The sequence below is a fragment of the Microcebus murinus genome, chromosome 1 (assembly GCF_040939455.1).
Source record: "Microcebus murinus isolate Inina chromosome 1, M.murinus_Inina_mat1.0, whole genome shotgun sequence".
Taxonomy (NCBI): Eukaryota; Metazoa; Chordata; class Mammalia; order Primates; family Cheirogaleidae; genus Microcebus; species Microcebus murinus.
Window position 1 is genome coordinate 155,054,963 of NC_134104.1, and position 13,366 is coordinate 155,068,328.

At 55.2% G+C, this 13,366-nt stretch overlaps 2 protein-coding genes across 3 annotated transcripts in view; one reads left to right on the forward strand and one right to left on the reverse strand.

Moving 5' to 3' along the window:
* GPX1 (glutathione peroxidase 1) overlaps positions 1-8,710 on the reverse strand; it is a 266,951-nt gene extending 258,241 nt beyond the window's left edge. Inside the window, exon 1 of the mRNA XM_012771266.3 lies at positions 8,703-8,710. The gene's annotated coding sequence lies outside the window, so the exon portion shown is untranslated. The remainder of the gene's footprint in view (positions 1-8,702) is intronic.
* BSN (bassoon presynaptic cytomatrix protein) overlaps positions 1-13,366 on the forward strand; it is a 100,403-nt gene that overhangs the window by 65,886 nt on the left and 21,151 nt on the right. For both annotated transcript variants that reach the window (XR_012921483.1, XM_076007709.1), the window contains exons 3-4: positions 4,336-5,220; positions 12,713-13,180. Coding sequence is in view for 1 of the 2 variants with exons in the window: in XM_076007709.1 (XP_075863824.1) it covers positions 4,336-5,220; positions 12,713-13,180 (1,353 nt within the window). In the remaining variant the exon portion in view is untranslated. The remainder of the gene's footprint in view (positions 1-4,335; positions 5,221-12,712; positions 13,181-13,366) is intronic.

Consider the following 13,366-nt stretch of genomic DNA (forward strand, 5'->3'; position numbering starts at 1 on the left):
CAGAGGCAAGCCGCCTCTCTCCACAGGAAAGAGGCTAAGTGACATCTGCAACCCTCCTTCCTCCTTGCTGGGGGGTTGGGGGAGGGGAGTGGGATGAGAACATGTTACTGCTGGGGGCCCTCAAAGCTTCCTGACAGCCATGGGGGTGACAATGAGAAGGCTGGATCCCATTCTTTGGGGCTGAGACATAGGATGATAGGTCTCAGTGTGACCAGTGTGCCTGCAGGGAAGATATAGAAGCTCTTCCCAGAACTGTGCTCCTTGCACCAGAGCCCAGTGGAGGGAGCAGCAGGGAGTGGCCATTGCAGACAGATCATGTCTGCCCATCCAGCTTGTGGTCCATAGGGTCCCAGCCTGGTCTCCAGGCCTCTGCATCCTTGATGGGCAGTGCTGCCTTAGCTGCCCTTCTTCACATTGAACAGTTTGAGTAAGGGAGCAGCTGGGAAAGACTCTTCTCAGAGAGACAGTCCTCTCAGAGTCACAGAACCCATGGGCCTTGCCTTCCAAGATCCCCAGCAGGCCCCTGGAAGAGTGAGCAGTGCCTCCTTATGAAACCATTTGCCTGTAGCTTGTGCTTCCTCCACCTCCCAAATCACCTCTTGACCCTGCATGCCACACTTTCCATCCTTACTGCGACACAAGCCCCTTCTGGCCAGAGTGCATGGGCTTCCATGGAAGTCCCTGCCAGCCCTTGGAAATGGCACGGTAGGCTTCCTTGCTGACAAGGGTCAGCATGATAAAAGCAGGTACCTGGCAGAGCCATCTACCTTAGGGTAGCCCTGGGATGTCTGCCCAGTTCTACCTCTGGCTTCTGGGACATGAGGCTTGTGGTTGGTAGCTTGCCCATCTCCTGGCCATGTGCCAGGTCAGGTTCATAGACAGCAAGACCCTAAGAGAGGTTTCCTGTCACAGTGGTAAAAGGCCAGTCCCTCTGATTCTAGTGGGCAGCCAGCTTGGAGGGTGCCTAGGAGCCATAGGGGCCCTTCAGGGCTCAGCCTCCTGAGGAGACATCACAGTGTACAGGTAAGGAAGGGTATAACTGCTGCCAGTCCCAAGGCCAGGGGAGTCTGCCACGAGACCGTCCATGTTCATCCAGTCTGGGTGGGCAGGTGAGCTGGGGGTGCACAGCCATTGTCTCTCTCCCCGTGCAGTGGACAGCCTCCATCCCCCTAGCATGGGGACAGGGACCTTGGAGTAGGGAAGAAAAGGCTGAAGATGTGCCCCTCCCAGAAAACTCCTGGGGATCTGTGGGGGAGGCAAAGAGAGGGAAGTCTTGCTGGGTTCAGAGAGCTCCCTCAGCCAGTGTCCTCCTTCGGAGGCCTGCATGCTGGGCCTGAGCTGGGAGGAGCTGTGGGGAGGGCACGGTGAAGGCTCCTCACCGTCTGAAAGAGGCTGGATAGAAATAGCTGTGCCCATCTGGGCGATGAGTCACTGAGGGGCGTTTCATCCTTTCTTGGAGAGGTTCTATTTTAAGTGAGATGCCTGTGACACAGCCTGTGTGACGGGGGCTGGAGAAAAGAAAGTTCTGGTAGTGAGTGCAGGAGTTTTAGCACGTGCCTTTGTTCAGCCCTGTCCAGAACCCAAGGGAAGATTACCCCAAAGCCCCAGGATAAGGATCCTCACCTCCTCAGATCCCCTTTCCCAGGAATTCTCACCTCAGGGCATGCTTCAGCCCACACGTGAATGATAGAGATGGAATCTTGAGTGTGGGTTGGGTACCCACCACAGGAACTGAGTTTGTGGTTGCCAGCCTGGGCCAGAGGCTGGGCCTCCTCTTACAGGGGTAATCCCTTCCCAGGGTCCCTCTCAGGATGAATACAAATGGCCTGGCCTTGGGAACTCCCACTTTGATGGGACTGAGCCTCTCCCTGCCAAGAAGGACCTTTTTAAAGGGGTCTTTAGACTAGGTCCCAGGGACTGAAATTGTGGCTTTCTCTGCCCAAACAGATAAAGCTGCACTGGATCTTAAAAAGCATCTGAGTGGGTTAACAGTTCCCAGCTGAAGAGATGGCTTCACACCTCAGTGCTTTGGCACAACTGTTATTAGAGTTTCTAGAGCTGGGCTTGGTCTTTGGGGGTGTTTTGCCAGTGTTTTCAGGGGTGACTTCCAGACCCCTGACTTGGCTTGCATGAAGCTGAGTGGCCTTTGGAAGAGGTGGGGCTGCAGAAGGCACCAGGCTCCAGGCTGTGGATCAGGAACTGGGCAGGGCTGTCAGGGCCAGTCTTGCCAGCAGTGACACTTCCTTGCCAGGTAACCACAAGAACATGTCGCTGAAACATCTCAGATCTTAGTTTCCTCTACTGTGAGGACAAAACGAGAGAACGCCTATGAACATGCCCTGTGTGGTGCTTGGCATAAGGGGTACCCACGAATGTGAAGTGTTCTCTCCCTTCTTGGATGCTGTTCTTGGGTTGCTGGGGCAAGACACCTGAGCCCAGGCTCCTCAACTGGCAAGTGAGCCCGCAGCAGCAGCAGTGCAGCCCTGGGGCCTCAAGACAGAGCAGGGCTGGAGGCACCCTGAGGATGAGCAAAAGGGACCTTCTGCCCTAGGGATGAAACTGGACCTTTCTCTGGTGATAACTGGCCCAGCAGGGTACATTCAGAACCTCCGGCTGCAACCATAGACAGGGAACAGCCTTGCTCTCCGGCCTCGGCTCTGCTCGATGATAAGGAGGCCCAAAATCTCATGGCTTCAGCCTCATGGGAGCTGTGCCCTGCATTACTAAGTTGTCAAGATTGATCCCACAAGCAAGCCTCTCTGGGGTGAGCCTTGCTCTGTGCCATACATTGTGCATGGCCCTGAGAACACCCTGTCAACAGGGTGGTTGGGAGAATAAGAAACACCCAGTAAACAAGTTAGCATACACTGTGGAAAAGCATAAGCACTGTGAAGAACATAAGCTGGAGGGATTTCACAGAGTACTTGGGGGGTGTTAGACTGTGGGTAGGCGGAGGCCCTGGTGGGGAAGTGATACCTGATCTGAAACCTGCACCGCCAGATGGGCCGAGGGGCAGAGGGAATGGTGAGTGCAATGGCCCTGGTGCAGATGTGAGCTCAGAGGACTGCTGGGTGGAACAGAAGGCCAGGGGGTCTGGGGTGAGACAGCCAATGAGAGATGGCGGGAAAAGTGGCCAGAGAGAAGGGTGGGCTAGGGTGGATCATGGGACCATGGTAGAGTGCCCATAGTGTGATGGGGATCCACTTAGAGGGGTTATCCCCTTAGAGGGGTTTAAGCCTATAAGTGATATGCTCTGATTTACTTGTGGGCTTTTTGGAGGAAAAAATATTGGCTCATGTAACCGGAAGTCCAAGGGTAGACTTAAAGTGTAGCTAAATCCAGGGAATTCAATGAAGTCATCAGATATGCTCCTTTCTCCTTTTCTTGACTCCAATTCCTATCATCTGTTGACTTCATTCCTAGTACCGCTCTGCATTTTGGGACAGAAGGCTGGTGACCACTCCAAGGCTACATCCTGCTGACTAGTAATCCAAAAGGGAAAGGCAAAAAGACCCCTCTCTGCTGTTCATTTACCTAATATTGCGGAGGGCTCTAATTGGTCCCGTTTGCCAGGTCACATGCCCATCCCTGTACAGGGCTCATGACAGGGAGAAACTGCACATTTATCATGTGAATAGCAGCATGTGACTTGTTTGTTCCAGAAGCATGAATTATCCCATTTTCTTTAAAAATATGTCTTCCTTAAGAAAAAAAAAGAGCTTATTTCATTCTACTTACATCAGTCACTTACATTGCATTACTTTGCAATTACTTATTTTGTGCTCAAGATTTTTCATTCTTGAGATTGCCCATAGGCACTGCTCTAGGGCTTCCTGATTTACGTTTTAAAAGATCTCTCTGGCTGCTGTGTGAAAGTGGCCTGAGGGGGAAGCAGGGGAAGGAGAATGACCCGTTGAAGGCTACTGGGATCATCCATCTGGGAGGACGGCAGCATGGAATGGTGAGGGGATGTGGAGATGGCATGATGCACATAGACCCTGAGGTTCAGCCATTGGATGCTGGGAGCACTCTCAAGGAGAGGACTCTCAAGGGGGAAGACTCTCAAGCAGGAACATCTGGCAGGCCATGAGTTGATGGTTGGGGGTGGGCAGGAGAGTGTGGGACTGCCTCTGCCCTGCCTTATATGCCTGGAAGCTCCTAGAGGGCAGAGGAATGCCACCTGTCCTTCACCCCTGCCCCCAGCAGCCCAGAAACACCTAAGCAGGGCTTGATGTGCTAGGAGTCAGCCCTGGCTGCTATGTGGCCTGTACTGGCCTGGGCCATGAGCACCACCCACCCCGGCCACCCTGCTCACTATTTTGCTTCTCTCCTCAGGTGAAGGAGTGGCTCTGTCTGAACTGTCAGATGCAGAGGGCTCTGGGAATGGACATGACCACTGCGCCTCGCTCCAAGAGCCAGCAGCAGCTGCACTCCCCAGCCCTGTCTCCTGCCCACTCCCCAGCCAAACAGCCTCTGGGGAAGCCAGAGCAAGAAAGATCTCGGGGTCCAGCGGGACCACAGCCTGGCCCCCGCCAGGCTGAGACAGCCAGGGCCACCTCAGTGCCGGGGCCTGCCCAAGCAGCTGCCCCTCCGGAGGTGGGGAGGGTGTCTCCTCAGCCCCCTCTCCCCTCCAAGCCTTCCACAGCTGAGCCCAGGCCACCTGCAGGAGAGGCCCTGGCCAAAAGTGCCACTGCAGTGCCCTCTGGGCTTGGTGCTGCCGAGCAGACCCAGGAGGGCCTCACTGGTAAGCTCTTTGGCCTCGGCGCATCGCTGCTGACCCAGGCGAGCACCCTCATGTCTGTGCAGCCCGAGGCTGAACCTCAAGGCCAGCCTGCCCCCAGCAAGGGGCCACCCAAGATCGTCTTCAGTGATGCCAGCAAGGAGGCCGGCCCAAGACCCCCAGGCTCAGGGCCCGGGCCTGGGCCAGCACCTGGAGCCAAAACTGAGCCTGGGACTAGAACAGGTCTTGGATCAGGGCCTGGAGCCCTGCCGAAAACTGGGGGAGCAACCAGTCCAAAACATGGCAGAGCAGAACATCAGGTAGCATCCAAGACTGCTGCCAAGCCAAAGACCATGCCGAAGGAAAGGGCTACCTGCCCACTGTGCCAAGCCGAGCTCAACGTGGGCAGCAAGGGCCCAGCCAACTATAACACCTGCACCACCTGCAAGCTCCAGGTGTGCAACCTGTGTGGCTTCAACCCAACACCCCACCTGGTGGAGGTAAGAGAGCTAGACTAAGCATGCTCCCTTGAGCCTTGATGAGGTGCCAATGCCTGGGGTAATAGGGGGCATGGGAGCCAGAAAGGCTGCAGAGTTTTGGCTTTGCAGCAGTCACAGAGCTGCCCCTACACAGCTGATGCTGCAGAGGGGTTCTGCTCCCTTTCCTGTCCCTACTTCAGGCCCAAATCCTTCCATTTGGAGAACTAACTGACACAGTGGGTGGGGGTAATTGTGCCTACTGCCTCTGACCAGTTGACCAGTGCTCTGAGGCTGATCCCAGAGGCAGCCAGGCTCAAGAGGCCCTGAGATGGCCTCCCCATTTTCAACTACCATGGACATGGCCCTGATGAAAGAAACCAACCTCCCCTGTTCAGGTAGGGAGAACCTGAGGCCCCACCCTACCCTTGATCTGTGACCCTCAGACTAAAGAGTTGAAGGGTCATGGGACAAAGGGCTGTGCCCCGTGCCCAGGGTGGGTTAGGAGGCTTTCTCACAGTAGGGTAGGCCATGTCCCACTGCCCAGGCTGTAGTCCAGCCAGCTGGTATCCACTCTCGATCCTCCCTTCCGAGGTCATGACTGTTGATGTCTACTTGTCAAAGCCACAGCCTTTGGTCCACATATTTTTCCCTTGCTGGGCATGGGCTCTCCTTGGGGCTATTTGTGGGGATGATCAGAGATACTCCTCTTATCTATAGGAAAGTTTGAGGGAGAGCTGGGGCCAGTCTCCCTGCAGTCCCTGCTCCAGAGAAGGGCACTGGGCACTGTGCAGAGTCAGGTGGGAGGGAGCAGGAGGCCCAGTGTTAGGCCCTGTGTTCTCATGAAGCTTATAGCCCAGTCTGGAAGGCTCAGAAGGGTGAAGTACCCTTCTAGACTGGCCTAGGCTTAGAGTCTGCCTCTGCTCCTCCATCTACCCCCTTGCCCACTGTCCACTGCCTAGGTCCACCCATGTGAACCCCACGTGGCTGACTTGGGCATAGCTGTGTCATGTCAGGAGACATTCAAGCCAAGGCCCCTGCCTCCTGCACACAGGCAGCTACCTGGGTCCTTTGGGTTCTTGGACTGGGCCATGCATGGCTGATAGTGGGCTGATGGCTGTGTGTGGAGTACAAACCCCTCTGGCTGGGATGGGACAAGAGAGGAGAGCATGGTGTTGCCATCGTCTCTGTGGCACCTTGTTCTGACTTCCCTTGGGCTGGGCCTCCATGGAAGCTCCTATGGGAGCCCTGTGTGACTAGGAAGACTGCTTAGGCCACCAAAGGCCATGCTTTCCAATGTTCAGGGAGGGACAGCTCTGAATAAGACAGGTGACCTCCTCACGTGACACCCATGTGGTCCTCCAGGCCCCACACTGCCACCTCTCCAACCTCTAGGTCCAGTGGCTCACTGTAGGACAGTTTTCCTGGCTAGCTGGGTTGGGGGCTGCACCAAGGGTCACCAGAGGACCAGGGATAAGTCACCGTAGGACTAGGAAACCCCAGCTGGCTGCTTTGCCCGGAGATCTCTAGGCATAAGCTCACTGCCAGTCTAGTGGGGCACTCTGACACTGAGGGACTGTGAGCCCCAGTGGACTGCTGAGTTGACCTGGCCTGGAGGACTCTTGTCCCCAAGAGGCCTTCCAGCCCACATTTCCTCATTAAGCAGAATGTGCATAGAGGGAAGGAAGAAACCGTCTCTTTCCAGGAGCATAAACATTCCTGACAGCTCCTTTTGGCAGCCCCTGAGCCAGGCCACAGGAAGTGCTGATTTGACCCAAACAGTAGTGTTTCAGTCATATGCTGACTATAGATGGGACATCTGGATTCTTATCTAGGTCTCTCATTAGCTGCTTGGTTCTGGCTTTCCTGGACCCCAGAACTTCTCTCTCTCCATGGCCAGTGTTTCCCTTTCCCCAACCCCCACCATGCCCTGCTGTCTCTATGTCCTGCCCCACTGCCACCTCCTTGGCCAGGACTACCCTTGTCTCCGCAGGGTCTGATAGGTCCCATGGGCCAGAAAGCAAAGCTGATGGGCATCCTGGTCCTATCTCCTCCCCAACCCAGGCCTTCTGCTTCCCTGCCTGCAGCTCCTGACAGCAGTCAGTAGATGGCAAGCCTCTCCAACCCCTTTCTCCTCATGGCCCTGTCTGTCAATGCTACTGTCCCCAGAGTACCCAGGGCTGCTCTAAGGAAAGTGTGGACAGGCAGCCATGATGCCCCTTCCCCTGGTTTCTACACCACACCACCATCCACCAGCAGAGATGCAGGCCAGAAGCCCAAGGCCATCCTTAACTCCTCCTGTCTCCCCTCTGCATCCACCCATGGACCCAGCCCTGCCAGCTCTGCCTCGCCACTGTCACAGGAATTTGGCCTCTGCTCTCCCTCCCACAGCCACAGCCTTAGTTCTCTCTTGCTTTTCCTCCATTACCCACACAATGACCAAAACCTTCTTGAGGCACCTGCCGTGGGGAGCGGGAGGGGCTGGTGCTTGTTGTGGTCTCCATCCCTCCTCGCAGCATTGCTTTTCTTCACCGAGACCCCTAACCAGGCCATGGGCTGTCTTTGATCTCACCTCAGCAAACAGCCACTTGGCATTCTGAGCAATGTTGTGCTTCCCTGTGACCTACTTTGTGTGTTCTTGGTTAGAGGCCTCTGATTTTTCAGGTGCCTGAGAACCCCTGCCTTGAGAGTGAGGTGGTAGGGCCAGTAGGTCCTTCTCCAGGTCCTAGGGGTAGGTCTGCTGTGGCTATCTCTCCCCACACCTTAGTCGGCCAAGGCTGTCCTGCCAGGCTCAGAATGACTGTGCTGTGTCTGTGCACAGTGTGAGGCTGGGGACCGGTATCTGCCTGCAGGCCGGCGCCTGCAGGAGGGAGGGACCCACTCACAGCTCCCCACAGGCCTGGTACACCTCCTGGGGCACCACCTGAGGCCAGAGCCAACTATCCGGGCCAACAGGTTAGGAATTTTCCCCAGTAGGTTGGAAATTTTCTTCAACACCTCTGAGCTGTGAAAATCTTTCTTCTTTTTGGATAGTGAGTCCAGAGCATACAATAGAGGAGGCAGTAAAATTGGATTCCTTTTCCATTTGAAACTTCCTCTGAAAGAAATAACCATAGTGCTGTTTAGTGAGTCATTTCATAATTAAGAGTTGTTGATTCCAATTTTTTAACCTATTTATCTTTTTGAAGGATAATAGTACCCTCTGGCTTAATTTTTAATTGACTTTTAGTTCAAAATAGAGTTTGTGAAGAAATTAGTGGAATTGGAATTGTTACAGTAACATTACCAGTTTCTTATCTCATTATAATTGCCAGCATTCCAGCTGTACCCTTGAGAAGTCGAGCCTCCCTGGGCAAAGGGCCTGGCACATGGGTACATGAAGCTGGACTTGGCTTATCGGGGCAGTAGCTGCAGCAGGGGCATCAGATGACAAGTCAGCAGCTATCTCTGCTCCCGACCTGCCTCAGGCTGCCTCTGGGGCTAGTGATCTCAGGGAGCCCTGTTACCTCCCATGTACTCCCTCTTAGGTTTCTGTGAGAACCAGGTGAGATGCTGTAGCTCAGATGCTTAGGCAAGGCTTGACACAGTCAGCTCTTGAGCCAGGAACAAGGGTGTCCTAAAGGAGACTCTCTGTGTGAGGAAGGAAGAGTCTCTACAAGCCACTGACTGTCTGGGTATAAATGGAGCCTGTAACTAGTGCAAGCTCTTGGTCGTAAGGGATGCCTCACAGGGAATGAACACATTTGGCATCAGGGCATGAAGGGAGCACAGCTCAGCCTCAAGGGCACATACTATGGACACCAGGGAGGATTCCTTCAATGGGAGGCAGAGGCCCAGAAAGGAGGAGCTTCGGCACAGCCAGGGATAGGGCCGGGTAGGGTCACAGAGTCAGGAGAGGAACAGCAACACCAGTGATGGCCACGCCTGTGGGCCAGTGTCCAGAGTCTTGGGCCCTTTATCTCCAGGCATTCTTTTCTCTGGAGTTCTCATTCACTGGCCCCTGGTCTGGCAAGGGTGTGTAGGGCCAAAGGTGTATAGGGTGTGTAGGGCCAGGCAGCTGGTCATAGGGTATCAATTGGAAATTGTATCACCATAACCAGACTGGCTCACAAGCCAGTTCCACAAATGAAGAGACTGTGTGGACTGTAGGCTAATTCAGACAGTGACAGACAGTTAAGGAAGAATGCCCAGCACCAAACTCAGCCCCATTAGGCTGCCCAGGCCACCCACAAGGCACACTGGCCAGTGGTCCCAGAAGGCAGCGGGTCTCACCTGCCTGTAGGGCACCCATCGAACCTCTCAGTCAGCTCACTTCCCCTTCCTCACCCTAAATAGTGCTACCCTGAACCACCGAGCTCCATCTGATGGCATGCACACTGTGTCTTCCACCTTTAGGTAATGATTGTCCTTGGGGCATTTGTACATTCCTGCCTGGAAAGGAACTGGCCAGGGGGAGGAGGCAGAAGGGTTCATCAGAGCCTCCCATTGTCCATCCCCTGCCTACTTGCCAAAGAGGCCCGGCAGAGGGGCAAGCAGGCAGCACTTCCCCCAGGACAGGCTGGCTTGGGCTCGGTGAGGCAGAGTGTGACAGAGAATGTGCAAGCGAATGAATAAATGAGGGACTAAACACTGCAGTGAAGGAATGAATGAATGAACAAGAGAGGGTAAGAACAAAGGAATGAAAGATCAGGGGTAGAAGTCCCTAGGGGGCACATTGGGGTTGGGGGAGGTGAGAATAGAGTGAATAAAAGAATTGGGGCCCCAGCAACTGTGTCCCACCCCAGAGGGCTTGGGAAGGGCCTCCAGCAGCCAGGCCAACTATTTATTTTTAGTTCTTGCTTCACATGCGTCCTCTGCCTGCTCTCCCTTCCTCACTGCCTACTGTAGCAAAGCCAGGAGCAAGAGGGCCTGCCAGGCGACATGCAATCTGGCTGCCTCCATGAATTAGTGTGTGAAGCTGCATAGCCCCAGGGAGAATGTGACCACAGGTAACACACTCTGCTGAGGACTGGGCCTCTGGGCTCAGGTAAGCAGGCCTCTGCAGGGGCTGGCTGTGAGCACTTGGCATTGGGTCTGCCTCTTCCATCCAGACTACTCTTCCAAGGTGCTATACTTCATTTAGACTGTTGCTTCCATGATGGGGTCTGTAGGCTAGAGGTGGGGTCAGAGGTTTGCCAAGCCACCAAGGTGGGCCAGGGCCAGGGCCAGGGCTGATAACGAAACTTTGAGAGGCCTAACCTGGGATGGACATACACAGGACCCCACAGTAGAGTCAGGGCGGCATTGTCTTAGGCCAGCCTGGTGTCTGGGCCTAGGTCCTAACCCCATGGTCCCTAATCCCCCTAGGGCTGGGGCTGGGGCTATTTGCTCATTTCCAGAATACTCTCTTGGCCTCTGCCTACAACCCTGCCATCTCTCCAAGGTCTTTTTGCCATCTCACAGTCCTCCCTTACATAGGGGGATTTTCATTGTGTCCCCAGGTGATGCTGGGGACATGTGGGCTAGGATTTCTGGATCAGTTCCTATGTTCTCCCATGCCCTGTCCATTTAAGGCTTGGTCTTAACCTGTCCAGTGTTCTCCCCAGCCACCTCTTGGGGTGGCCCCTGCCAAGCCAAGTGAGCCTAAGGCCCAGCCAGTGGCCAGGACTTGTTGCCTCACAGGGGTCTGTGTGGAGGACACATGAGCATCAGGTGAGGTTCAAGTGGTACTAGGGCTGGGCCCTGCAGGGAACAGGGTGAGTACATGTCAGGCTTCTTAAAGGTCCCCTCCACAGCTGGGCTGCACTGCCCCATCCGTCTGCTTGGGACCTGTGCATGGGGTTGAGCCTCAGGGAAGAGCATGAGCTCCAGTCTCAGGGAAGCAGTCTCAAGACACCAAGAAACAAGCTGGTGGAGCAGGCTATCACCCAGCACACACCAGGGTCCTGCCACCTGCCCAGCCTGGTCTCTGCTGAGGCCCAGAGCAGAGATGTGGAGCATGGCTCTGTGGGCAGAAAACCAGAGTCATTGACCTATCATTTACCATGTTGGCCTGAGGATGCTAGGCTGAGGACAGGCACTCTGGGGATACCAGATTTCCAAGGCTCTGCCAGGTGGGCTAGGGTCTGGCTTGGGCCGAGAGGCAATGAGTGAGGTGAGGGTGCTGAGGCTATTAGCCCACCTGGGGCTGCCAAGGGTTACCTCCGTTTCATGTCCCCTGTCCCTGGCCCTGTAACCTTGTGATTCTTATAATGGCCCATCCCAGTGGTAGAGCTGCTAGTGGGAACCTGTGTGTCTGGACACCCAGGATGAATAGCAGCAGGAAGGAAGGCATGCCAAGGCTCTGCACCCATGGGTTGAGAGCAGGCACAGATATCCGTGGGGCCCTGCTCTGGCCTGCCTTGTAGCCCTCATTACCTACCCCACTATGTAGGCTAGGGCAGGGCCTCAAATCCTGCCAAGGAGGAGGACTGACTCTGGAGGAAGCTCCTGGGAGACATGCCCCCATCAGCCTCAGACCTACTGCAGGAATCACTCACTCAGGGCTCAAGGTACCCAAACCCCACCCCTGCATAGGCAGCTAGGGCTGGGGGACTTGGACTTAGCTTCTGGTGTTCTGGGGGCTTCACCATTGATACCTGGTCATACTTGTAATGACCTGTTTGAGGCTGTGGGCTCCAGGAAGGCTGCATGTCAGTCCCTATCTGTCAGTTTGTCTGCCTGTCTTAGTCATGACTATCTTTAGCCACCAGCCCTGGGCCTGAAACAGAGTGGATGACCCTGAGAGTGGTGGACTGATTGATGGTCGAGAATTGGATTTTAGCCCAACTCTGGAAGGAGCAGGGCCCCTGGCCCAAGGGCCACCAACCACAGTTCCCATCAGAGGAACAGTCCAGAGCCCTCAGGACAGGAAAAGGCCTTAGAAAAGGTGACCTGAGCTGGGGCTGTGAGCAGGAAGGCTTGCTTGGCCCCTGTCCCCTCACCAAGCAGGGCTTCTCCCAGACAGCGTCCCCTGGCCTTGGCATCTGCACCCTGCCCAACCCAGCCCTTACTTGGGAAAGGTGTGGGGAAGGATGATGTCAGACCTGAGAGCTAGGCAGCAGGGGAGGGGCAGTGCATGTCTGGATGCCAACCTGTTCTGCTCGGGCTCTCGACTGCTGGACTCCGTACCAGCCCACTAGGAGCTGTTCACGTCCTGAGGTCGAGACCATGGCTTCCCTTGTGCTTGGGACTAGACCCTCCCATCCTCCATGGTTCTCCCCCCTTTTCTGGCCATGTGAAAAGTTATCTATAGGTTAAGGGAGGTACCTTTCTTTTTGGTTTATTTGCATTTTGACTTTGTATATATCCACCTTAAGGACAGGGAAGTTTACCATTTGGAGGCAATAAGTTGATCAGTCTTTCACTCTTTGTGCCTTTAATGTCATTCTTTGAAAGACTTTCTTCTCTCTAAGGTCACAGAAATAATCATGGAAATATTCTTTGAGTACTACAGTGTCTGTAATTTTCATCAACTCCTTCTCCTGTTTCCTTGCAGAAAACAGAGTGGCTCTGTCTGAACTGCCAAACTAAGCGGCTGCTGGAGGGCAGCCTGGGAGAGCCGACCCCCATGCCGCTGCCCACCTCACAGCAGCCCCCTGCAGGGGCCCCTCACCGTGCAGCTGGAACAGCCCCTCTGAAGCAGAAAGGCCCACAGGGGATGGGCCAGCCATCAGGCCCCCTACCCGCCAAGGCCAGCCCCCTACCCACCAAGGCCAGCCCTCTGCCTACTAAGACCAGCCCCCAGGCCAAGCCCCCCAAGGCCTCTGAACCCAGCAGGACCCCAAGCAGTGCCCAGGAAAAGAAGACAGGAGTCCCTGCTAAAGCTGAGCCTGTGCCGAAGCCACCTCCAGAGGCTACCCCACCCCCTGGGACTCCTAAAGTAAAGAGTGGGGGGAAGAAGGCTGAACCTGCCACTCCTGTCATCAAGGCTGTTCCAGAAGCTCCCAAGGGTGGGGAGTCAGAGGTCAGTCCCATTCACTTCCCAGGGCCCCTAGCTTTCAGATGGGACAATCTATAGAAAGGCTTGCCTCCCTGGAGGGCTGAGGGTGTAGGCCTGGGATAGGCCCCTTCCAGCCACAGAAGAGGGCAGGGATGCTCCAGCAGAAGGAAAGCCTCGATGACACTCTGGCAGGCTTGGAGACTGGGAGTT